Source organism: Denticeps clupeoides, chromosome 20 (genome assembly GCF_900700375.1).
Source record: "Denticeps clupeoides chromosome 20, fDenClu1.1, whole genome shotgun sequence".
NCBI lineage: Eukaryota > Metazoa > Chordata > Actinopteri > Clupeiformes > Denticipitidae > Denticeps > Denticeps clupeoides.
Genome location: NC_041726.1, coordinates 9,999,610 through 10,026,168, shown reverse-complemented (window position 1 = coordinate 10,026,168; position 26,559 = coordinate 9,999,610). Strand labels below are relative to the sequence as shown.

The window sequence follows — 26,559 nt, the reverse complement described above, 5'->3', positions numbered from 1 at the left end:
CCCTCCACTGGCCCCCAGAACTGATTACTTCACTCATGGCAACATGAAAGCACGCGGTAAATCGCTCTGGATAAGGATTTTTTATAAATGTAAAATAAATGTGATTAGTACGTTTTATTCAGGGATCTGCTGCGGTGTGTTGGGTATCAAAGTGCTCTTCATTATCTGCACGTTGGGTAACTGGCAGGGAGAGATTGTGTTGTGATCGCGTTGTAATTGTGTTGTGATGGAAATTTGCGACCATCTGTTCCTTACTTCTGAAGAGAATTGGGGCTTCTGTGTTACTGAATTAAAATAAATGATGGAACTGTTTTTTTTAAAGGTCCGATCTGGTCAGCTGGAGGTGGACCAACACACTAGTCTCAGATTCAGGTCCAGAGCCCGGTGTGTGTGTGTGTGTGTGTGTGTGTGTGTGTGTGAGACGTTGGAGAACCGAATGGTTTGGGGAGTTTCTGAAGTTGACGACTCTGCAGGATGTGGATGTGGAGGCTGATCTGCCCGTTCGTGACATCTCCTGACCAGTCAGGCCAGCATGTCCCTGACAACAGTGCAGGTCAGCAAACATGGAAACACGCACACACACACACACACACACACACAAACCTGCACAGTGACACACATAAATATGTCAGGAGCACCTTCGCTTGTCAGTGTTGCGGCCTCAGACCGCCACCGGCGTTTCGGGGCGGTGACAGCCCATCCTGACCCCCGCTGCTGCGTGATTCTGGTCTGTGATGTAACAGCGGCAGCTGCCAGCACTGGATCAGGGTTGGAGGTCCGACAGCGCAGTCGGCACTCGCAGCTGCGGGTGTCCGAGAGAAGAACGGAAATGCTACCGGACGCTAACGACTCAAGGTTGCCAGTCCTGCCACATCAGGACACGCTGTATTTCTTTTCTAAAAATAATTGCTTTATTTTTTTTATCAGACCCTTAAAACCCCGCAGCAACAGATATCAAACCCGACGGGGCTTGCTGCATCTTCTTCACAGCCCTGTAGATAATAAAGTTTTCTTCCTTCTTTTAGTGATAGAACGTTGAAACTCTTGAGTGTTGATATCGTGAGGGTTTATCGATGGCCCGGTGTAAAACACGTTGCCAGGTTCAGGATGGGCGTGTACATGCTGACATACGCGTATCTCCGTTTTTTTTTTAATCTCCCCCGTCTCATGTGCTTGTGTAAAGGGCGTCCATCATCCCTCCTCTCCATACCTTTCTTCTTCTCCCCCGCCGTGTGCAAGGGCTGAGTGGGCACCTTGGCTCCGAGTGGGAGATGAAGGTGACATTGACAGGCGGCACCTTGGACAGCAGCTGCCGTGGGCGCCCCCTGCTGCCTCCCCCGGGCCACCTGCCGGTGTGAAGGTCAGCGCCCCTCAGACGCCAGGCAAAACCAAATCGATTTTGTTGTTGACCTGGCAGGTGGACTGATGGAACCAACAAACACAAGAGGAACATTTTGGTGGAAGCCGCTTTCCTTTAGGTCAGGGTGTGTAACTAAGTGTAAACTAAGATAATCATGACCAAGCCATTGACCTTCATGAAAACTCTAATTTAGATGACGATTTTTGGACTTTAGAAGTCTACTCTTGAGCGTCAGCTGTCAGTTCCCAGCTGTCAAATTTCAACTCGGACCAGTGAAACCATCGGTGAAGAGGCGTCTTCTGCGAATTTTCTGGCTTTCTGTCCAAAGCTCAATTTTTCTCCAGCCAATATTTTGGAGTCTGACCGCTGACCTCGTTCCTCTGATTTGTCCCCAACGTTCCTCATAATCTCCAGATGGCTGCAGGAGAACCCAACTTTCCTGTTTCCTGCAGTGCAGACTCCTGCCCCTAATCTAATGCCACAGGGAGAGGGGGCGTCCCCACCCGGCACCTGACCTCGTGACCCACAACTGTCACTCTCACCTTGGCAACAGATGGTGTTGTGATGCTGACGCTCCCAAGCTGATTCAGGACCGGCTGAAGCTCCAGCAGGCGTGGTGGGAGGGACCTCGAACCCCAACAGCTAGAGGGTCAAACTGGTGTTGTTTGGCCATGTCACGGAGGTCGCGGGGTTTGGACATGCCAAGCATGGGGACGAATGCAGGCGATGTGGCAGCGCGTTGGCGAGTTTATTCAGAAGTCAGCGTGGGCGTGGCAACGCTTTACCGCCTCGTACTGGAACGCTGCGAGTGGGAGGCGATGGAGGAGAAACTCACTTCAGCCTGACAAGCCTCGCTGCTGCCAGATTTCAGTTTGTTAGTACGTGGTAACGATGCGTCGGCCTCGTCTTGTCCCGATTCCGCTTTGTTTTCCCCGGCCACGCCTCCTCCGCCTTGCCGGAACTCCCCAGACAGCCCATTACTGTATCTGGAGGGAAAGTAGGTTATGCATTGTGTTTTTTCCCACTTTGTGTCTTCATCTCTCCCTCCCTCCCTGCATGTATTCCGGGGATCCACCACCCCTTCCAGCCTGAGCAGGGAGGGGGAAAAAAAACTCTTAATTAAAGCTGCCAATCACCCGGAGAGAGATTTCCGCAGCAAGTAGCCGCGCTTCTAATCGGCCGCAGCAAATCTCCATTGTTAAGGCAGGATCCCGGGACAATGGGAAACAGACACGGAACGGAATTAATTGGTGGGCGGGATTAGGGTTAGAGTTGTTTTTTTTCCCGCTGGTGATGGGTCCTGTTTTGGCGGCCTTGTGTCCTGCCTGTTTAATTAAGCGTCGGCTGGAGAGGGATTAGGCTCCAGGACACTGGGATCGGGCCGGGAGAGACCAGTCATTAACACCGCCGCTCGCTTTATTTATTTCACCGTCCCCTCATTCCCGCCTTCAAATTCAGAAACAATAATTATTACATACACCTCAGAGAGCAAATAAAAAAGAACCACCAACTCTGATTAGAACACGACCAAAAAATCAACTGAAGGACACGGAACATAAAAAGACAAGAATTTGTGGCAAGAACAACACCAATGGGGACAAATTTTACCCAGAAGCTGTCTTCACGACGTTCTGGAGGACCAGTTGAGAAGATCCCGGCAATGCGGTCCTTCCATTAAAATTGTCCTTTCATAATAAGCAGTTTCATCAGCAAACAGCGATGGAACACAGGAGTGTCAGTGGAACCTAAATCTGTAGGACCCGAAACGAGTTCTGAGCTCATTGTTTAAGCCATTTGGTTTGATAGTGAGTAATTGGGCCAGAGAGTGTGAAGGAACGTTCTGGAAGTGAACTTGTGAAGTGCCGTCCCGAAAAAAACTGCGCGTTTGCTGCCAATATGCAAATGTATCATATTGAGATGCACAAACATGTGCACAAAATCAGACGCAGCCACTCTCCGGCACTTTCCGGAAAACAATGCCGCGGCCTGATTAAAAGGCGCGCTGCAAGTTTAATTAAAACCTTCTAATTTTAAGGGACGTTTTCACCCGAAATGTATAATTTAATAAGTAGTAGCTTATGCAACCGAATTCTTTAAGAACAGGAATAATTCCCTCAGCCACACTGAGAGCCTGAGAGTCACATAATTTATTCATTTGCTGCGATATTGCAGCTTTATAGCAATTTAAGGATAAATGTGCATTAGGGGTATCTAAATAAAATAAAACTGCCGCTGTAAACTTGAGACTTATATAAACAATAATAACTGTCCAGAATGATATTTTAGAGGAAATGATCCAGTGATGATATGGCATCTGGGGCACTGGTGGGTGTGTCAAGTGGGCGGGGTTTGGGAGTTCGGGCGGGTCACACAGGTTCTGTACCGGTTCTGTATCTGCACTTCAGTTGGGTGTGTTTTCTGTGACAGCTGGGCTTTAATGAGTTGGACGTGTTGAATATGCTGTAGGAGGAAGCGGCTTCTTCTACACAATTGCGCTCGTGCTTCGTGGAACGCGGAACCCGAGCTCGCTGGCATGTGAAATTCTTGTGTGCTGCCATGCATGTGCGCGCGTGTGTGTGTGTGTGTGTGTGTGTGTGTGTGGGTGTGATTTGGGTAGGAAAGCGCTGTTTAATTAGCTGGGCGGCAGTAGCCTTTTCCAGCCGATTAGGCAGCTTGAAGGCGGAGTGCGTTTGGGAGAGGCTGAGGCTGCTCTGGAGTTAGTGGTGTGTGTGTGTGTGTGTGTGTGTGTGTTTTACTGGGTACTTGGTTTCAGGATGGTGCCCCACACCGCCAGCGCTGGATTTGTTCAGGTCCAGTGAGCTGCAGTGGCTGCCAGTGTGGTGCATTTCAGGTGCGTTGAGCAGTGGAACGTGTGTGTGTGTGCGTGTGTGTGTGTGTGCGCACATGTTAGAGTGTTAATGTGAGAGAGCGAGAGACAGAGAGAGAGACAGTGTTTGTGTTCATGGAGAGAATAAGATGGAAATAAGAAGTGACAGACATGCTGAAAGAGTGAAAGTTGAGGAAAAGCAGGTGGAATGTGTGTGTGTGTCACTCTTTGAATCATACAGCGGGTTGCAAAAGTATTCGGCCTCCTTGAACGTTTCCATATTTTGTCACATTACAGCCACAAACAGGAATCTATTTTATTGGAATTCCACGTGAAAGACCAATACAAAGTGGTGTACACTTGAGAAGTGGAACGAAAATCATACACGATTCCAAACATTTTTTACAAATAAATAACTGAAAAGTGGGGTGTGCGTAATTATTCAGCCCCCTGAGTCAATACTGTGTAGAACCACCTTTTGCTGCAATTACTGCTGCCAGTCTTTCAGGGTATGTCTCTACCAGCTTTGCACATCTAGAGACTGAAATTCTTGCCCATTCTTCTTTACAAAACAGCTCCAGCTCAGTCAGATTAGATGGTCAGCGTTTGTGAACAGCAGTTTTCAGGTCCTGCCACAGATTCTCGATTGGATTTAGATCTGGACTATGACTGGGCCATTCTACCGCATGGATATGTGTTGTTTTAAACCATTCCATTGTTGCCCTGGCTTTATGTTTAGGGTCATTGTCCTGCTGGAAGGTGAACCTCCGCCCCAGTCTCAAGTGTTTTGCAGACTCCAAAAGGTTTCCTTGCAAGATTGCCCGGTATTTGGCTCCATTCAACTCTGACCAGCTTCCCTGTCCCTGCTGAAGAGAAGCACCAGCAGAGCATGATGCTGCCACCACCATATTTGACAGCTGGGATGATGTGTTCAGAGTGATGTGCGGTGTTAGTTTTCCGCCACACATAGCATTTTGCATTTTGGCCAAAACATTCCATTCTGACCAGAGCACCTTCTTCCACATGTTTGCTATCCCCCCCCACATGGCTTGTGGCAAACTGCAAACGGGACTTCTTATGGTTTTCTTTTAACAATGGCTTTCTTCTTGCCACTCTTCCATAAAGGCCAACTTTGTGGAGTGCACGACTAATAGTTGTCCTATGGACAGATTCCCCCACCTGAGCTGTAGATCTCTGCAGTGCGTTCAGAGTCACCATGGTCCTCTTGGCTGCATTTCTGATCAGCGCTGTCCTTGTTCTCGCTTGTGAGTTTAGGCGGACGGCCTTGTCTTGGTTGGGTTAACGGTTGTGCCATACTCCTTCCATTTCTGAATGATCGCTTGAACAGTGCTCCGTGGGATATTCAAGACTTGGGAAATCTTTTTGTAGCCTAAGCCTGCTATAGATTTCTGAATAACTTTATCCCTGACCTGTCTGGTGTGTTTTTTGCAATTCATGGTGTTGTTGCTCCCAATATTCTCTTAAACAACCTCTGAGGCCGTCACAGAGCAGCTGTATTTGTACTGACATTAGATTACAAACAGGTGCACTCTATTTAGTCATTAGCTCTCATCAGGCAATGTCTATCGGCAACTGACTGCACTCAGACCAAAGGGGGCTGAATAATTACACCCCACTTTTTTTTCAGTTATTTATTTGTAAAAAATGTTTGGAATCATGTATGATTTTCCACTTCTCAAGTGTACGCCACTTTGTATTGGTCTTTCACGTGGAATTCCAATAAAATAGATTCCTGTTTGTGGCTGTAATGTGACAAAATGGGGGGCGAATACTTTTGCAACCCACTGTATTTCTAGATGATTTTCTGTCTGTGGTGTCTGTAGTAGGGCGTCCACTGCACAATAACTTTACAGTAATTATCAGTAAATATTCGGCCCCCTGGCATGGTGGTGCAGGTGGTGATGGAGGTCATGTTCGTGATGGTGGTGGTGGTGGGATGGTGATGCTGGAGGTGATGGTGATGGATGTGGTGGTGATGATGGTGGTGATGGAGGTGATGGTGGTGATGGTGGTGGTGATGGTGATGGAGGTAATAGTGGTGAGGCACGTGGTGGTGATGGATTGATGGTGGTGGTGGTTGTGATGGTGGTGATGGAGGTGATGGTGATAATGATTGTGGTTATGGATGTGGTGGTGATGATGGTGGTGATTGTGGTGGTGCTGTTTGTAGTGATTATGGAGGTGATAGTGGTGGTGATAACAATCACATGGTTGTGATTGTTGGGGTGATGGTGATGATGGAAGTGGTGATGATGGGTGTGACGGAGGTAATGGTTGTGATGGTGGTTGAGATGGTGATAATCGAGGTGATGGCGATGATGGAGGTGGTGGTGATGAAGGTAATGTGGTGGTGGTGACGACGTTGGTGATGGGGGTGATGGAGGTGGTGGTTGTGATTGTGGTGTTTGAGGTGATGGTGGTGATTGAGGTTGAGTGTCTGGTGGCGAATGATGGAAAACCATTCATGTCACCTTCAGTGTTCATGTCTGATAAATGGGCCAAGTAGTATCTCCATTCAAAATGTGTGTGTTTGTGTATGTCAGTGTGTGTGTGTGTGTGTATGAACACTAACATTTTTCTGGGACATCTCTCATGGAAAGGTGCCCTTCGAGTGTCTCTGGGCCCGGAATTGTTATCTTGGCTGTGTCCCCACTGCTACCATTAGTCCTCATGAGTAAGTTCTGATACGTCCTGACGTTCCGGCTCTGGCCTGTAGTGAAGATAAATGTGGAGTGCTCTTATTGGCTGCTCAGATGTGCGAGTCATTCCAACCCAGGGGTGACCTTGGAAGTGGTCCTGGGCAGATGCTCACCTTTGGACGTTCCTGTTCGTATGCCTTCGGGTGGCTGTGGAGAAGAGCAGAATGTTGGCAGGAACTTGGCAGGAATTGAACTGAAAAAAAAATAAACAGAAAAATGAAATTCCAAAAGAAAACAGCACCAGTAACATTATTACAGAAAACAGAACGTCTCACAGCTGCCAGATTTTTACATTTTACTCGGCCCAGAAAAAAAATTCAGGCAAAGGGCATTTCATATGAATCCATAAATGATATAAATATCAATAGAGAACTTACAGGGCTGATTCATTTTGTCCAGTTCTGGCCAGTCCAGCCATACCTTCTAGCTGATGCGAGTTGTGGCATAAAGGGCAAAAACAAAATGGGTTATAAATGAAGAGAAAGGTGCCCCGCCCCTAAAAAAACGATTAAAAACACGAACATTTGCAGTGCATTAATTATGCAGATAATCAATGCACAATGACTCTATTCCACCTGCCCGCTCAACACACACTTCTCTTCTCTACAGTGTTTTGAAAGACCCACATTCTGTGATGAATTGTGTGTGTGTATTTAGATCCCTGTGTGTAGGGCTGTGAGCACAACAATGAAGTTTGTGTATGTGTGTCTTTGTGTGTGTGTGTGTGTGTGAGGTTAGTGATTACGCCTTTAGAAATTTTCTCCATATTTATTTACCTCAGTGGTGCGAACAAGGGAGCCCTGGGCTGTGCTGTGAGTGTGTGTGTATGTGTGTGTTTTTGGATGAATAAGGCGTTAGTCAGCAGAGCCCCTCTGCACCCCCTTCTTTTACGTCTTCACCCCGCCCTTCCCACCCGCTTCCCCCTTCACCGGTCCTCTCAGTCCTCCCACCACAAATTCCATAGAAGAGCTTCTGTCACTCTGTGTGAGAGTTTTATGGTGAAACTCAGATCTGCATGATGCGCTCACGCTTTCATCATCAATCTCACGCTCACACAAGAAGTCGGTTCCCGTTATAATTCATTTTGATCCAATCACGCCCATGCATGGTTGACCTGAATGGAACAGAGAAGGGACAGGACCGAAAACGATGCTCAGATTCTGTTCATTCCATGACGTTGCATCCAAGATGAGAAAAGTTTCGAGCAAGGTTGCCAGATCTTCTTCAATTACACTTTGTGTGTAAATACTAGGTTTCAGTGTTTTGTTAAAAAAACGCACCTTTGTTTTGCACATCATGCATCACATTCTCCTCTGTACAAGAAGACACGTACAAAACCAGCAACCATGCCGTACGCACTGAGCGAGGCCTGCCATGAATGAATTGGATTTTTGTACCATTAAGGAATGTCATCTGGATTTGCTGCACACAGGACCATGGAAAAATGTTGTCACCGTTATCACTCTGATTGCCCTAAGCGTGTGTTTCAATGCAGTCCTATCATGTGTAGTCTTTGGCGGGTCATCGCGAATGCGTCCTTCCTGCTGTAATTGGTCGGTAATGACGGTCGAGTATATCTCTGCGTATCTCACCGTGCTGGCTGGGATCAGGAGCCCAGACGTGACTGGCGGCCGGGAGCCGCTGAGCGGTGTGCAGGCTCACGCTCCCCCAGCCCCACCGTCGGGATTACCTGCCCTGCTGGGCCCGGCGTAAAGTACCAGTCGGGGGACAGGAGCGGCTGATTACGTGAATCCCCCGGAGATCCCAGCTTCAGATTGGATTCACGTGTGCGTTTCCTGTGGAATTGGAGGGGATGCTAATGCCGCCTGTTAAAGCTCGTCCTCTAAGACCATTGTTTCCGTTGAATTGCACATCTCATCAGGGACAAGAAGAGAGGTCTTTGTGCAGCTATGGATATGGGTGATTAACTACAGCCTAATTGTAACGAGAACTACTCTCCAGGCCAAATAATCAACTCCCTGGGACTCAGGGTTTGTTTACCCAACACATTATCATCTCTTATTGGTTGTTAGTAGAGACTATTCGGGTCCCTCGAGGACGGGCTGGCTGGTACAGGCAGGACTTTCACAGGTGCTAATTTCTGCATGTTGACCTCTGACCCCTCTTTGGGATGCCAGAGTTCGAGGGTCCATCTCTGAAACCGGAGCGAGACCACCTGCCTCCCATTACCGGACGGGGCTCTCAGTGCAAATTAGCCTGGGCACCAACGTCACCTGGCCCCGCATCCGGTTGTTCCACAGATGTGTGACCAAAATGCCATTCCAGAGGATGACACCGTGCCACTTTGTGAGGAAGGGGCGGATAGGCGCTCCGCCACCAGTAGCATGGACGTCCCTCAACTCCGTAACGGTCCCCTTTCAGTGGCGGCCAGATGGATCGTTTAGCGGCTCCTTAATTAGCTCCATTTCGCTCCCAACACTGGTTCCCTTAAGACCGCGACAGTTTGACTTGTCCCCCCCAACCCGATCCCTGTGGATTGTCCGGACTTTGAGGACGGTGAAGCCATTCCTTCTCTAATTTGAACTGATTGGCCACTGTCACCGTCACATTCTCTCTCCGCCGTGCCCCGTCTGCATTAACGGGCGAGCGCGTCGATGGCTGCATCCCCGCCGTTTCGCAGGTTATCGAGTGGGATAATATTGATGCGCTTAATTCTCTGGCCTGCGGTTATTTTGTCAGCTTATATTACGGAAATGCCTGAACTCTGCTGTGGTCCATGTTGCGGACTGTTCCATTAGTGAGATTTGATTAATGATGTCTAATGTGTTTAAGAGGCTGAGGAACCAAACTGTCTCTGTCCCTAAAGAGTCCCCGTAATTACGTGTCGCTCAGAAAGTTACAGTGGCAGTTTGGCTAATGGTTTTCCTTGCTGGTAAGATTTTACACCTTCAATTAAACCTGTTTTTTTAATATTCTTTTTTTTTTAACGATTGCCAGCTCCAACGCAGAAATACTAATCAGCTATGGGATGACACGTGCTAATAAAAATGTAATAAAAGTTGTGCTCAGCTGCAGCTTGGAACAGAGTGAATAAATTCCTGTAAATGCTATCTTTTGATGTATACAGTACAGGTCAAAAGTTTGGACACACCTTTCATTCAATGTGTTTTCTTTATTTTCAGGACCATTTACATTGGTAGATTCTCACTGAAGGCATCAAAACTATGAATGAACACATGTGGAGTTATGTACTTAACAAAAAAAGGTGAAATAAGTGAAAACATGTTTTATATTCTAGTTTCTTTGCTCTGATTACTGCTTTGAACACTCTTGGCATTCTCTCGATGAGCTTCAAGAGGTTGTCACATGAAATGGTTCTCCAACAGTCTTGAAGGAGTTCCCAGAAGTGTTTTTGGCCCTTTTGCCTTCACTCTGTGGTCCAGCTCACCCCAAATCATCTCGACTGGGTTCAGGTCCGGTGACTGTGGAGGTCAGGTCTCCACTTTTTGTTAAGTAAATAACTCCACATGTGTTCATTCATAGTTTTGATGCCTTCAGTGAGAATCTACCAACGTAAATGATCATGAAAATAAAGAAAACACATTGAATGAGAAGGTGTGTCCAAATTTTTCTGCCTGTACTGTATGTACCTGCCTCCTGATTGACAGGTGGGGCAGGGTACACCAGAATACCAGAAAGACACCCTCTCAGCTTTTCCCTTCTGGCCTCCGTGACATGAGGCTGGCATATTTGTGACTTTATGAGTTATAGATTGTGTATTGCAGTATTTCTGCTGGTACCATAGCACTTTTTGTATGCATGTTGTATATTCTCTCCCTCTGTCTTTATTTATGTAAATTCATTCTCAACTCATTTATGTTCATTTATGAATCACATCGGTGCTCTGATCACGATGGCAAGGTCCATCTCCTCCCACACGTGTCTGATGATCCTCCACACGCTCGTGACACCTCCGGATCGTCCTCTGCCTCGCCACAGCAAACACAACATCTCTCACCCACACACTGCCATGCGGGCACATCGGGGCGCAGTCGACACGCCGCCGGGCGTTCGCTGCAGCTGTGCCCATCGCAACTCTCGGAGAGCGGCGGCTGTGACCTTGTGATAAAATAAGACGCCAGAGCGGAGCGGCTCGGGGAGGGAAATAATGATCTGGTTCTGGACATTTCTCTGCCTCCGCGGCGGCCCTTCGTTATTCCTCCTGCAGAAGGCCATTAGTGAGGTCTCCCCGCTTCCCGTCCTGGTGATAAACAAGCCTCTTTTGGGTAATGTGCAACACCAGCACCGAGCCCATCTCTCAGCCTCGCCGACAGGGACCGGGCTTTTCTTGCCGGAATTGTGGCAACTCATTAGAGGCTCGCCCCAGGGTTCACCTTCAGCGCTGTCCTGTGGGGATCAAACGTGTCTCCTCTCCCCCGCACCTGAAATAGAAAACTACCTCTTCACTTGCACCTTCTCGAAAAAAAAGGACCCTGGAGTGGTGACAGCTATGCGCCCCGCTGAGGAAGTCCGAGGTCAGAACGAGTTCCTCATGAGTTCCAGTTTTTTTTAAATAGAGCTTACGGAGCCAGACGGCGTCAGATGTTCTTCCGTGCCACCAAAAATCCGCAGCACACTTCCCAAGATGCTTCTTCGCTGTGCAGCATTCCTTTCCACGTATCAACACTGACGGCTGGTTCTAATAGTGAAAGTGAAGTGATTGTCATTGTGAAACACTGCAGCACAGCACGCGGCGACACGACTAAATGTGTCCTCTGTATTCACCCATCACTCTTGGTGAGCAGTGGGCAGCCATGACAGGCGCCCGGGGAGCAGTGTGTGCGGACGGCACCTTGCTCAGTGGCATCGGGATTCAAACCGGCAGCCTTCTGATTACGGGTCCGCTTCCTTAACCGCTAGGCCACCACCGCCCCTCAGAGCAGAGGTCCTTTGCACCTTTTTTTCCTTTCTGCAAGGTTCATCTGGCTTGAACCGAAACTATTTGTGTCCTTACACACTGCTCCCCGAGCGTCTTTCATGGCTGCCCTCTGATTGGTTAAAAAAAATCACCTAATCACCTTTATGTGCACCGTGTGCTGTGCTTCACAATGACAATCACTTCACTTTAACTTCACTTCAGTGACCCTGGGGTGAGTTTCTGTCACAATCCTGCTTACTGATGCCCTGATTACCAGGACAATTCTTATAAATGTCTTCTTCGTTCTGTTACGTGCCATTTTCTACCATTCGTATCATGTTTGGTTACTGTGTGAGGGACCCTGTACCCTGTTTAGTTTAGTATACGTTTGTGTCCCCCAAAAGTCACACCTCAGTCCACGCTTCTGCATTCGCTAAAAACAGGTCGTGAGCTTGTATGCAAATGAGCGCGAAGTTAGCGGGATCGACACGGTCCTTCATCGTCTCCTGGTCTTTGCACGCTGCCTGGAAGGCCGGACGTTGACTTCTTAATTGAGCGCTTCAGCTCTTCAGAAAGAGACGTCGGCCTGGACGCGCGAAAGGCTCCGCCCGCCTCCGGTGCTTTGTACGCCTGAATAAATTCCTCCACCCCCTGACCGCTCGATCGATAGCGCCGAGCGCTCAGTGCCGCGGCCCCGGCACTGCATCCATCAGTGGACTCGATGAGGGCCACCTCCCCAAACCTTCTCCCAGGTTCTGACACTGATTAATTGAAGGCCTGAGAGTTTCTTCTCCTTTTCCCCTCCCCCCCGGGGCTCGGAGTGTTCCGCCTTCACGTACCGGCCCCGAGCTGCCGGCTCCATCGCCACGGAGACCACCTCGCGGCGCTGAATGTTTCATGAGCTGTCTGGCTCGTTGCTGATGCGGCGTCATCCTGTGACCCTCTGATCCCTGAGACGAGGCAGAGGTCGGCCCGGGTCGCGGCGAGCCCGCGTTCCCCTGGAAAGTCGCCGGCCCCGCCGGGCCCAATCAGACGGCCGCGTTCGCGTGCGTGGCTGCTCTTTTATTCCACCCTCGTTGCTCGGGTGGGTCCGCCTAATGAAAAATAAACTCACACTCCGCTGGCTGTCCGGGTGGTCGTCTAGTAGAGGGCGATGGAAAAACTGCCGATGGAAATCGGACCTGATCTTTGTTTTAGTGCCGTACGGAGCGCCCGCTGCCACACAATTCAATTTCCCTCCACAAATTGCATTTTCTACCTGCTCCTGCTGTTACTCTCTCTGTGTGTGTGTGTGTGTGTGTGTGTGTGTGTGCGCGCACACATGCAGGGGCTTGAATTATTTTATACGAGGAGGGGAATGTGACAGGGACTTCAAAAGGGACGTTTACCTGGGGACCTGGGAACACACCATGCTACGCCCACTGTTCTATTCAGGTGAAATGACGGTCCAGATGCTCCTGCCTTACATGTAGAAAGGCCCCGATTTCATCACTCGCACTCCCTCCCTTCTTTGCCTGCAATTCCACTTTCTTTCTTTCTTTCTTCCTTTCTTTTTTTTTTTTTTGGTGGTGAGCATGTGTTTGACGACGCTCCGGGGGTCGGCTGGATAGGGGACGATTTTCTCAGCGGTCGGGGCGCCGCGCTCGGCTTTCGGGGGGACGGGGGGCGGGTAAATGATGATAATTAGTGGGGGGGGCGGACTGATTCCTGGGGTATACAGCTCATCCGCGGAGGACAGCTCGGCGAGGGACGTGGCACATGGTCACTATTAATTAAAAACCAACGCCGGCACGGCAAGTCACTTGGGCTGGAAGTGTCAGTGTCACTACCGAGGTGTTGCAGCGCTGGAAGGCTGACACGCTTTCTCTCTGTGCTCAACCGTATTCGCTCAGAAAGCCGCGCGAACGCTTGGCCCTTTCGACAGCAGTTGTTCTTCGTGCGCTGACTGCCTGCACTCGTCTCGTTCTTCTGCCAGTCCCTCCTGTCCGGGTCTCCCGCTCCTGTCCCCCCGTCTCCCGTTTGGCAGGCGGCGTGCTGAAGATGACCGCTTCTGTCCCCTTTCCTCCCCCTCCTGTCCGCGTTGGGACTTCAGCGAGGCCAATCCCTCCCCTGACAGAACCAAACCTTGAGGCCTTCATCGCCGGCGGAGCTCTTTCAGGAACTCCTCCTGACCGGCTAGTTGAGTTCCTTCTCCTCAGGTGCTCCTGGAGTTGGGTGGACTGTAAAGAAACAAATACAGACTACTTGCAACTGGTTAATTGACTTAATTGGGCTTTCAAATGGTCAGTTTCAACAAAAAATATCATCATCTTAATGTTCTTGGAAATAGTTGATCGTTGAACAGACACATTTTAATAAATTGAATGACTGTATAATAGACCAATAATTCAGAATCCCATCCAACGTTCATGGCCGTCCAATGGTGAACGTCCACAATTGGGTAGGACATTAATCCGTTTCTTGCAAACTCAGAGAAAGTGGTGCTGCCATGACAACAGCATGATGACCTTTCTGTAGAGCCGCTGCCATGATGACCTCGCACTGCCAGCCACGGGGATAATAACCTTGGGGCTGCCGCAATTTTTCCCTACGGAGATTTGACCTGTGAAAACAGTTCCGCTTAAGTCTCCTTCCTCTCGCTCGGGGGCCCGGGAGCGAAGTCTCCGCCGCATTTCTCTTCTATTTGCAGGCGTGACCTTTGTGTTGTGCCGGTAGAGGAAGTGTCTTCTTGTAACTCAATGTTCTGTGCAGGTAACCCCGCTGACTGTTTTATATTCGTGCTGTTTATTCCGTGCGCTGTGCAGTCTCCACCGTCCCCGCCGCATTTCATTAAAATCGTGGCCCTACAGGGCAAAGAACCGCCACGGCGTTTCTGAAGAAAAACAACTTCCTTCAAAAGTGGGATGCCAAATGAAACAATATTTATCCTCCGCATGCAAACCGGCACCCCTGGCATATTTGTCTGCAGGTTATGTTATTTATTTATTTTTTTTCATGCGGCGCTTATAAAAAACGCTTTGGACATGTTTCCACTGATGGGGTGTCACAACAGGGAATGCTGGGAAGATGAGGATAATTCCACACTGTGGTCTGACTGGGCCTGAGTGTCATTCAAAATATTTCACCAAGGGTAGTCGTCAATAACTCTGCCCGTTACTCTTCAATAATTATGTTCTTTGAATCCACAAAAATATTACTACACTGTGCTCAGTGCTCAGCTTAGCACTGAGTATGTATGTGATGTATGGTGTGTGTGTGTGGGGGGGGGGTGCCTTACACTATTCGCACTGTTCCAATACGACCCAATCACGGACGCTGGATGGGATCCTGATTTATTGGCCCGTTATCTTTTTTTGGTCTATTATACTGTCATTGAGTTCATGAAAATGTGCATGTAAGTACGATCAATTTCTTCCCTGAACAGTAAGATGAAGATCATTTTTATTGAAACTGACCATTTGATAGCCCAATTTAAGTTTGTTACGGCAATTAACTCCCCCCTCTCATTGCAGAAAGTTGAAATAATTTGAAATTACTGTAAATGTGCAGTTGTGGTGTAACTCGGCCCTAAAACTCCTTCAGTGTCCGTCTCCATCTGTATGTAGGGACTGGCGGGGAGGCGGGCCCACGGGGACGAACCGACGTGAACTGAAGCCACGCCGGGGAGGCTAACGAGTGGGGAAACGGGGGTCCGATTAGGTTCCAACATCTGACCAACGTCTCCGTCGGTCAGCGTAGCTGGAGAGATGAACTCCAAAGGAAACGAAACAGAATCTTGCCAGGATCTCGTCCGAAGCAGGAGGCCGACCGAAAAAGAGGGAGCGAACAGGAGGAAAGCAAATTGGTCCACGAAGCTCGTAGCCTCCTCGGCCTGCCAAGCCCCTCCACTTATCTCCGGCAGCAGCGCCGCCCCCCGCCGCCCATCAGGACTCCTGGATCATTCCGCTCCGCTCGGTGGGCGTCTGTCTGGGCACCAGAGTCTGGATGGGAAGGTGGCTCGTGCTGGCCACGTAAATCTCCACCTGTTCCCCCCTCTGTGCCCTCTCATTTCACCGTCGGGCTCGCAGTCGCAGTCGTATTCCGGCACCAGTGGCTGGATATTTCATGGCTGAATATTTCGTACCCGACAGTTCGGTCACGTTTACAATCTGACTTGATCTGAAATCGCAGGGCAGTGTTTTAATTATTAATCATCAGGATTCAAAACCACAGAGGCTTATGGGTAATGTAGTGATGACACTTTGCAAAAATAATCGCTGTTCAAAAGTTTACAAAGTCACTTTAGATTTAATACTTACAGACATGACGAAGCTCTTCTTGACTGCAGAAAAGAAAGTAATAATAAATGTTTTTTTTTTAATAATAAATTTACATTAATCAACGTACGGTTGTGGTTTAGTACGATTCATTCATTCAAATTCAAAAATGTACTATATTTAAGTTTCGTTTGCTTTCTACAGAATGAGCTGTAGACAAATTTTGATTGAAACCGTGCAAAATATAAAGTTCCCTTTTAAAGCTGCAAATAAATCAGCATTTTATTAAAAAAAAAAAAACAAACCAGGACAAGCCGCTTATCCTCCCCGTCACCCTCCGCCTGCGAAGGGACATGGTGCAGGCGTCCTCCACCGCTCAGCGAACATGGTAGCACGTTGGGACCCTGCTGGACATGAAGCCATATCATATAAAGGACATGATGGGTGGTAGTAGCCTAGTGGGTTACACATTATCAACCAGAAGACCCAGGTTCAAACCCCACCTACTACCTTCGTGTCCCTGAGCAAGACACTTAACCCTGAGTGTCTTCAGGGGGACTGTGCCTGTAACTACTGACTCTGGATAAGGGCGACTGATAGATTATGTAAATGTAAATGTAAGCCAAGCCTTTGGCGTGGAAACAGGGGACTGGCGGTGTCTTCGGGTGAGCTGAGAAGCCGGGATGTAAGGATGTAAGGTCAAGCTGGCTGTGTCCATGGGATGGTCGGGTCCTTCTGTCAAGGCGGCATGGTGCAGGGATGGACACATTCGCACAGCTTCATTAGCAGGGGGGTTTATTACATAAAACAGGACCACGCAGCAGAACAGGACGTACAGATTACGGGCCCGACAGCGAAGCGAGACTAGAGGCGACATTTAAACACTCAATCAGGATAACGCTGAAAAAAAAAGCCGGAATGTCCCCTCCGGAGTGAGTCCATGACATTATGATATGATCGATTATGTTCCGCACTGCAGCCATGCAGAACCGTCCACGTCTGCATCGCGATGCATGATATTAATTTCAACACCCCTAATCGTTACATCCCTCTGCATTGATCTTTAGAATCTGGACAATTTCATATTCATGTGGGTATATTTTGTGAACGGCCTCATTTATTTATCAGTCATAGCGCCACTACCGCGCAGCAATTCGTCTCCCACTCCACACTCGCACCCCATTTCCACTTCACGCGACGACAAACACACGGCGGCGCAGATGACGGATGGGCTGCGTGGGTGTTTGTTGGACGGGGCCTTGAACAACGTCCAGGAGACGGAGATAAGTGCCCTCGCAGAGTGTTTGTCCTGACTTCCTGCATTGTCCCCTCTCTCATTAACTGCTGCCCAGATGGTTCTCGGACTGGTGCTGCGCTGGGCAAGGTTTCATTGGACACCCTTGAGTGTGTGTGTTGTCTATTGTACATCGCACTTGCCCATAAATCCTGGTTCCTTCTTAAAGCCGCCTGTGTGTCCCGCTTCCTTCTGCTTCACTTCTCTCCTGTCATCTTTATCTTCTTTACTCCCTCCTGTCACCTCTCCTTCGTCTGCTTCTCACACTCATTAGACGTGGCTGACCAGTCGCATTCTAGAACTAGTTAAAGGTCGTTGGTTCATTAGTTTTACGTTCCAGTGAAAAAACCCTAAAGGTTTGACGACAGAGTCTTGGGTCCGGTGGATAAAAGCTGTTGGTTTTTCGGTTGAAGGCTTTTGTGTCTTCTGACCAGCCCACCCAACAAGCCAAGTTGAACACGACCCTGGTCAGTTCAGAAGGGGTTATCGCATCCTGGCCTTTTCTGTAAGGCCATTCAAGCCACCCCGAACTTTATTTTGTTCGCCCTAATGACATGCCGATTACGTCTCTCTTAAGAGTTGAGTAACAGCTGCCTCTTCCAGGACGTTCTCAGGCTCGGTGGAGCTTTGGTTCTATTTATGGTTCGATATTAAGGTTCCTGAGGAGGATTTTGGGCCTGCCTCCTGGAAAAGGATAAGACCTTCACCGAACCCGAGATTACAGTCCAGCGTGCATCTCGGCAGGATGCCGGGTGGGTGAAGCTCGGACTGCTGGGATTGCCGGTTTGAACACAGACCCGGCCACCTCTGATTGGCTGGTTTCTCCTGTAGGATTTGTGGAAGAGTGATTACCAGGAGTGGCGACGGAAGCTGAGAAAACCCCAATGCTAATTTCCGCTAAGATACACAGGCAGCTGGGCTGATGGTTGGGGTGGAGGCAGATGGTGTGGTTGGAGTAAATCCTAGGCTCTTAATTTCCCGCCCAGCAGCAGTATTTTTGAGATTGGCGAGACAACCCCCGGGTCAGGAAGAAATCGACGCGAGCTCAGCGCGGGCAAATCGCCGATCAATGGCGGCTTGTGAACTGTTCGATGCCGCGATCTGAGAGACTCGCTGATGCTTTGCAGGTGCCTGTAAGGTATCCAGTGAGCTAAATATCCGCACCCATCAGTGTGAAAAGGCGCGGTGACCCAGATGCAACCGGGTTGCAGCAAATGAGTTGGCAAATGAGAGTTGTTGTGCAACAAAAAGTTGGAAAATGGATGCACGGAAAACAGAATCGATGTTGGGAAAGTAATATTGACATAAAAAGTACGCTATGCCAATGAATGACATTACAATTCCCATTAATTAACCCAGCTTCAGGGGATGCACACGACCGTGCATTTCTTGGTGACGGTCCCCAGCACACGTAAAATGGGTGGGTCCCCAGCACGCATTGGGAACCGGAGCATGGAACGACACACACATTTGAATTTAATTGACTCTCCCCTGGGCAACTAGTAAAGTTTTAAAGTTTAAAGTGAAGTGATTGTCACATGTGATACACAGCAGCACAGCACACGGTGCACACAGTGAAATTTGCCCTCTGCATTTAACCCATCACCCTGAGTGAGCAGTGGGCAGCATTGACAGGCGCCCGGGGAGCAGTGTGTGGGGACGGTGCTCAGTGGCACCTTGGCAGATCGGGATTCTATCTGGCAACCTTCTGATTACGGGACCGCTTCCTTAACCGCTAGGCCACCACTGCCCCGTAGGTGAATGTTTTCAGGTTTCCAGCTCTGTGTCACACTTCATCTACACCGAATCTGTGACATTTCCGGCAGCCAGATTAGTGGTCTGCCAGATTAGCATTGCGTTACTAGCGGCTATGGATAATAATAAAGCAATAACGTAAATTTCCAAGACTGACAGAAGCTGTGGGAACAAATTTTAATCCTTATTATAAACTTTGTTATTAAAATGAATATGCCTCTTAATATTGGTCACCTCCCCCATGGTGCTGAAAATGCTATGGAGGATTGAGAATTTTTCTGGGTATCTGTCAGGATTGCCTGCAGCTGGGCTCCACACCGGAATCCAATCCTGACGCCCCATAAATGCCGGAAGTTTCAGCCCGTTCGGGGTCGCTGGCATTTTCGTGAACTTCAGTTGGTAACACTGTTTGTAATTTGAGTTCTGGCAATCGCCACACGCCTACGGGTTAGTTTTAGTTTATCTGTATTTAAGTTAAATCGTTTTCGGCCACCGCGCCATTGTTTATTTGTATTTGTTTATTGTATGTTGTAATAAAACCCCCTTCCTAGTATGTCAGACCTCTGCGCTTCCGTAGTCGTGACAGAATGCCAGCGACCCCCACAAAAGCGCAGAGGTAGAAAGCAGAGGAGAAGAAACGCCGCGAAGGACGCAGCCCGGCGCGGCGAACGCGGACGCCAGGGGAGAGACGCGCCGCCCGTTCTGGTGGAGCGTTTTCTCCCCGAGAAGCCGTGGTACGCGGCGCCGCGTGATGACGTCACCCCCGGGAAACTCCGCGAAACCCGGAAGCGACAACGTCGGCGGGTGAGTGGGCGGAGCGAGGACGTTGGCGTCGGCAGCAGCGAGGAAGTGACGTGGGCAGCGAGCGCAGAAGATGCGACCCCCACGATCTTCGGCATGTCGAGCCAAGAACTCTGCGCTCTGCTGGCAAGGCTCCCCGTGGACTGGGACGACACAGACGACGACGAGAGCACGGGAGACGAGAGTTGGGCTCCGCCCATCGCGCCAGTCTGAGATCGTCGCAAGGTCCGTGGGGACCCACGTCACTTCCAGGGGGGTGAGAAGCGACAACGGCGGCGTCCCTCCAGCGAGGAGGTGGGCAGGCTCCAGCCCGAAGGGCCAGAGTACTGTCCCTGGGAGTTGATCGCACCCTGGGTCCAGGATGTCCGCAGGGTGGACGACCCTCGGAGTCACAGGTGGGAGGACACGGATGACGAAAGCGACAATGACGTGGATTTTCGTTGGGCAGTCGGGGCCGGGATGGCTCCACCCAGCGCGCGCGTCCGAGATTGTCGCGACATCCGTGAAGATCCACGTGACTTCCGAGGGTATGAGGTCGACACGGACCAACACGAGGATGACGCCGATTGGGCAGTCGGTGCCGGGATGGCTCCGCCCATCGTGCCCGTCCATGATCGTTGCGAGGTCCGTGGAAACCCACGTCAGTCCCAGAGGTGCGACAACAGTGAGGAGGAGGACAGCGATGCGGGGGTAAGCTGGTGGAACAGGGCGACAGGAGGTCGCCAACCAGCAACTGCACTGCCGGAACTGCCTCACAGGGAAGATGCCCTCCCAGCTCCAGTCGCCGATCTGCCTTCCCTCTGCTCGGACGTTCCCCAGCTGAACGGCAGCGCATCACCAGCGCCCCCGCATGCTGGAGAAGACGTCCACCACCCCCCACGCCACACGCCCACCACCATCTCCAGCGACGTGCCCAGCCCCGTGTGGGACAGCCCAATTGTCCCAGGACCCTTCAGTGGGGCAGCAGACACGGATAAGACCACCACCATCCTCACGTGTCTGACTGGGTCAGCATGGGGCTGGAGCACAACCCTCTGGCAGCAGGGAGAGACAGACAGGAGTTTTCGGGACTTCCAACAGAGACTGAGGGCGGAGTTTGATCGGCCTGAGCCAGGGATCGAACTCTGCCCCTCCACCACATCCAGCGCCAGTCAGGATCCGGGGCAAGAAGACCCAGCACTGGTGGGCGACGAGAAGGTCGCTCCTCCCGAGATCCTGGCTGTGCCCCCTGAGGAGGTCCCGGAGAGCCCAGAGAGGGAGCCAGACGACCCTCTCTTTTGTCTGTCTCTGTCTGTGTGTGTGTGTGCGTGGTATATGTGTCCGTATGTCGCCCCCACTTCCCCTCTTTGTGTCCACCAGATGGCGACCCAGCCGCGGAGCCGAACCCCAGGGAGGAGGTTCCTGACCCGAATGTGCTGGTCCAAGGCGAGGTGGACAAGCCCCAAGGTACCCCTAAGTCCAGCCGGGGGGGGTGCTCCCCCAAAGAATTTTTTGGGGGGGTGCAGTTCGGGTTGGGGACTCCTCCTGAGGGGAGGGGAGCGATGGAGCTGGGTCCTCAGCTGGGACAGGCAGGAAGAGGGCCTGCTTGTCCCAACGGACGCAGAAGGGGCTAGCCGGATGGTCTGGCAATGCCCCCCCCTTGGCACCAGGGCCGTGCAGCGAGAGGGGCTGCATAGTCCCAGAAGGCACCAGCCTGGGGTGCCTGGAACAGTCGCCGGAGGCTCTGGGACAATCTCCCTGCGCGGTGCAGGGGGTGACACAAGACGTGTCAGAGGGGACATGTGGAGACAGGGCCCACACGTACCCAGATGGATCGGCCCTGAATATTGTGTGCAGGTACGGGAGTTCCGGGGCCGCCATGCGGGACCACGCCGGGGAGCCAGGCCGAGGGTCCGGGGCCGCCATGCGGGACCACGCCGGGGAGCCAGGCCGAGGGTCCGGGGCCGCCATGCGGGACCACGCCGGGGAGCCAGGCCGAGGGTCCGGGGCCGCCAAGCGGGACCACGCCGGGAAGCCAGGGCCGAGGGTCCGGGGCCGCCAATGCGGGACCACGCCGGGGAGCCAGGCCGAGGGTCCGGGGGCCGCCAAGCGGGACCACGCCGGGGAGCCAGGCCGAGGGTCCGGGGCCGCCAAGCGGGACCACGCCGGGGAGCCAGCCCGAGGCACCGGGGCGCCACGTCTGACCACGCCGGGGAGCCAGCCCGAGGCACGGGGCCGCCACGCCTGACCACGCTGGGGAGCCAGCCCGAGGCACCGGGGCCGCCACGCCTGACCACGCCGGGGAGCCAGCCCGAGGGACCGGGGCCGCCACGCCTGACCACGCCGGGGAGCCAGCCCGAAGGACCGGGGCCGCCACGCCTGACCACGCCGGGGAGCCAGCCCGAGGGACCGGGTCCTCCAAGGGGGAGGATACAGCAGGGCAGGAGCCCTGTGGTTGCCGCCGTCCGCCCCGCCGCCTCCACTGATGGTACTGTTGGGGCTCCGAGGACGTAGCCCTTGGAGGGGGGGGCTCTGTCAGGATGCCTGCAGCTGGGCTCCACACCGGAATCCAATCCTGACGCCCCATAAATGCCGGAAGTTTCAGCCCGTTCGGGGTCGCTGGCATTTTCGTGAACTTCAGTTGGTAACACTGTTTGTAATTTGAGTTCTGGCAATCGCCACACGCCTACGGGTTAGTTTTAGTTTATCTGTATTTAAGTTAAATCGTTTTCGGCCACCGCGCCATTGTTTATTTGTATTTGTTTATTGTATGTTGTAATAAAACCCCCTTCCTAGTATGTCAGACCTCTGCGCTTCCTTCCCCCGTAAGTCCGTAGTCGTGACAGTATCACAGTTTGAAATCCTAGATTTGTGACAACCCTAGTCAGGAGGTCACCATACCAGGTCACCTGCAAACCTGAACGCTGGTTTGTTACCCAACGGAGTGTCATTTAAATGCAAATGCAGAGTGGCATACATTTTACGTTTGTGCCACCTTCTCACCATCATCTGCTGCTTTGAGAGCATGGAGCAGCTTCATAACTAAAATTCTACTTTTTACATTTTCATATAAATAATTCTAAAGTTGAGTAAACAGGGAAAACTCTGCAGGGGGTTTCTTCAAAGCCCGGCCTGCAGCGTTGACTCTTATGCCGAGTTAAAAGAGGACCTGATTATGTCCATGTGACAACCGTCGTCAGTATGGAACAGTAGGGTCACATACCATCTGCCTGTCATGTAAAAAAGAACGATGCATTTATGTGAGCCAATCGTCGCATTATAGAACCAATCTGTATTCTATGGCACCGTCATTTATCAATAATTCACAAAAGACCAGGCACGTGAGTTTGTGAGACGCCTGGTGTCATTTGATGAAACAGCTCTTATCAGTCGGTTACAGTCGTAAAATAAGGCAATAAATAATCATATCACTGGATTTCTGCTTTAAGATGTTTAGCACCTTGTCACCGTGTCACCGTGTCCAATTTCGCTCCACATTGTGAGAAACCGTGTAACCTGGAACAATAACTGTAAAAAAAAAAACACACAGTCACGGTGAGATTCCCTGCGCGTGTTTCTCAGACCACCTCTGTTTGCGCAGCGTATTTGAAGAATGTTTTATGAGCGTGATAACAATAAGCTCTTTAGGAGAAACTCATTTGACGCTCCTCTGGGATTTTTGTCATTTCCATAAGAGCTGCGAATAAAAAGGTGTTTCAGAGCCATTTAGCAAGATGAAGCTATTAAAATATGTAAATAGTCTACATTGCCTGTCTGTGTTGTTTTATAGCCTGATCTGTTGTGTCTAAAGTGATTAGTTATGGATCGTGTGTGCCAATAACATTCAATGTTATTGTAGCGTCAAGATATTTTAATAATGACGGCCTAGCGGGTCCATAATCTGTTAGTTGCTGGTTCGAATATCAATCTGCCAAAGTGCCACTGATCAAGTCCCCTTGATCAAGGTACCGTCCCCACACACTGCTCCCCGGGCACCTGTCATGGCTGCCCACTGCCCGCCATGGGTGATGGTGAAATGCAGAGGACACATTTTGTTATATAAACCCCACTTACCACCATTGTGTTCCTGAGCAAGACACTTAACCCTGAGTGTCTCCAGGGGGACTCTGTCCCTGTAAGGACGTCTGGTAAATGCCTGAAATATAAAATGTAATGTAATGAGATGCCACTAGATCCCACTGAGTGAGAAACGAGGCACTTTCCAAATCATCCAGATTTCTCCTCCATGCAGAGGTGTTGGTATTGCTGCGAGTTCAGCATTTCTCACTCCCTGAATCAGAAAACCGGAGTGAGGGAGCAGGAATGGTGGAATGAAGGGGGGAGCGTTCCGCCGCTCGGCTCACTAGACGCAGTGGAGGGGCGTGGATCTCTGATTGAACTAAATTAGAGACGGATTTTCAGCTGCTCTCAGTGGAGAGCTGATTAATGCTGCTTTTCCTCTGTGTGTGTGTGTGTGTGTGTGTGTGAGAGAGAGAGTGTGTGTGTGTTCAGGTGTGTGTGTGTTTGTAAATGTGTGTGATTTGAACTGTTTGGATGTGTCCATATGTGTGAGTGTGTGTGTGTGATTTGCACTGTTTGTATGTGTTCAGGTGTGTGTGAGTGTGTTTGAGTGATTTTAACTGTTACTGTTTGTATGTGTCCAGGTGTGTGTGTGTGTGTGTGAGTGATTTGAACTGTTTGTATGTGTCCAGGTGTGTGTGTGTGTGTGTGTGTGTGTGCTTGAACTGTTTGTATGTGTCCAAGTGTGTGTGTGTGTGTGTGAGTGATTTGAACTGTTTGTATGTGTCCAGGTGTGTGTGTGTGTGTGTGCTTGAACTGTTTGTATGTGTTCAGGTGTGTGTGTTTGAACTGTTTGTATGTGTCTAGGTGTGTGTGTGTGTGTGTCTGTGTGTGCTTGAACTGTTTGTATGTGTTCAGGTGTGTGTGTTTGAACTGTTTGTATGTGTCTAGGTGTGTGTGTGTGTGTGTCTGTGTGTGCTTGAACTGTTTGTATGTGTTCAGGTGTGTATGTTTGAACTGTTTGTATGTGTCCAGGTGTGTGTGTGTGTGCTTGAACTGTTTGTATGTGTCCAGGTGTGTGTTTGTATGTGTGTGAGTGGTTTGAACTGTTTGTATGTGTCCAGGTGTGTGTATGTGTGTGAGTGATTTGAACTGTTTGTATGTGTCCAGGTGTGTGTGTGTGTGTGTGTGTGTGTGTCTGTGTGTGCTTGAACTGTTTGTATGTATTCAGGTGTGTGTGTTTGAACTGTTTGTATGTGTCTAGGTGTGTGTGTGTGTGTGTCTGTGTGTGCTTGAACTGTTTGTATGTGTTCAGGTGTGTATGTTTGAACTGTTTGTATGTGTTCAGGTGTGTGTGTGTGTGTGTGTGTGTAAGAGAAATTGCTTGAGGGAGTGTGTGTGTTTTCGGGGGTCAGCTGTCTGAGAGCCACACTGCAGGCTGAGTTGCTGTAATGGGGGTCGCGCCCCCAGCTCTGGGCTCTTGGTGACTGGAGGCGGGGCCTGGGGGACAGAAGGAGGTGGGCGGGGTGAGCAGCTCTCCTCCAGCCTCACAGCTGCCCACTTGGTATTCAGTATCGGCGTCGTCGCTGCAAGCCCCCGAGAAGACGAAGAAACAAACAGGAATGGGGGAACGTGGTAGTAATAGTGACGGTTCCCTTCCTTGCAGAACGTTGACACAACCCCTCACACTGTGCAAAGACAAAACGAAACGTTAATTTTTCCACCTCCCATGATTCCCGGCGGCATGAAGCAGGTGTGGGGAGAAGAGCTGGCTTTGCCTTAATTAGCCCGATGTGCATCTCGCTCGTTCATATCGCCTCCTTTCCTTTTCCTCTTTTAATTCCGTTTAAACGCTCATCAGCACCCATTCACCGCCTGATCGACTGCGCTGCGGCGTTATTGGCTGCGTGGACGGGGAGGGCGGGGCCTGGCATGGGCGGAGGGGAAGCATTAAATGAAAAATGAAAGGGTGGCGTTTTTCTTAATCAACAGCGCAACGCTGTCTTCTGCTGGCAGATTAGGGGCCGGGGTAATTGATACACTCACTAATGGGATATGAAGAGTGGCCTTCACACACACACACACACACACACACACACACTGAAAACCAGGGATATATTGTGGAGAAAGCACAGTTCTTGTTGAGGCAGGTCCTTTGATGAGAACCAGTCTGGGTCCGAACTTCTCCAACATCTCCTGCTCTGCCTACTACCTGGTGGGGAAGACACTTGCCAAGTCTCAGGTTCAGAGCCCACTTACACTACAGGGGGACTGTCCCTGTCACTACTGACTGTAAGGTGCCCTGGATGTCACGGTAAAAGTAAAAACGGTCTTTTTCATCAGAACAGGCCACTCTGTCCAGGAACGTGGCTTTTGGGAACAGATGGAGAAGCGAGTATCACACTAGTTCAGATCCTTCTGACTTGTGATTCTGTTGAAGGGGACAGATCTTTCACCCCCGTCTAGTACGTTGTGCCTCCAAGACAAAGTTTTGTCATGAAAAGAGACGTCAGAAGTGACACAGGATATGACACATTGGCCTGTCCCCCTGCCCTCCTCTCTCATTCAGATAAAATCATATGAGGAAGAAATATTGAATGCAATTAAGAAAAAAGAACAATAGCGACATTTTGTACACACACACACACACACTTGGTAAACTTTGTTT

The 26,559-nt window shown here is 50.3% G+C and overlaps 1 protein-coding gene across 1 annotated transcript in view; it reads left to right on the top strand.

Annotated features, from left to right (window-relative positions):
- The first annotated feature begins 432 nt into the window (after window positions 1–432).
- The window catches only part of ptprua (protein tyrosine phosphatase receptor type Ua), a 104,449-nt gene continuing 78,322 nt past the window's right edge, over window positions 433–26,559 (top strand). The window contains 1 exon segment of the mRNA XM_028964822.1: window positions 433–553. Within this exon segment, the coding sequence (XP_028820655.1) occupies window positions 475–553 (79 nt within the window). The 5' untranslated portion in view covers window positions 433–474.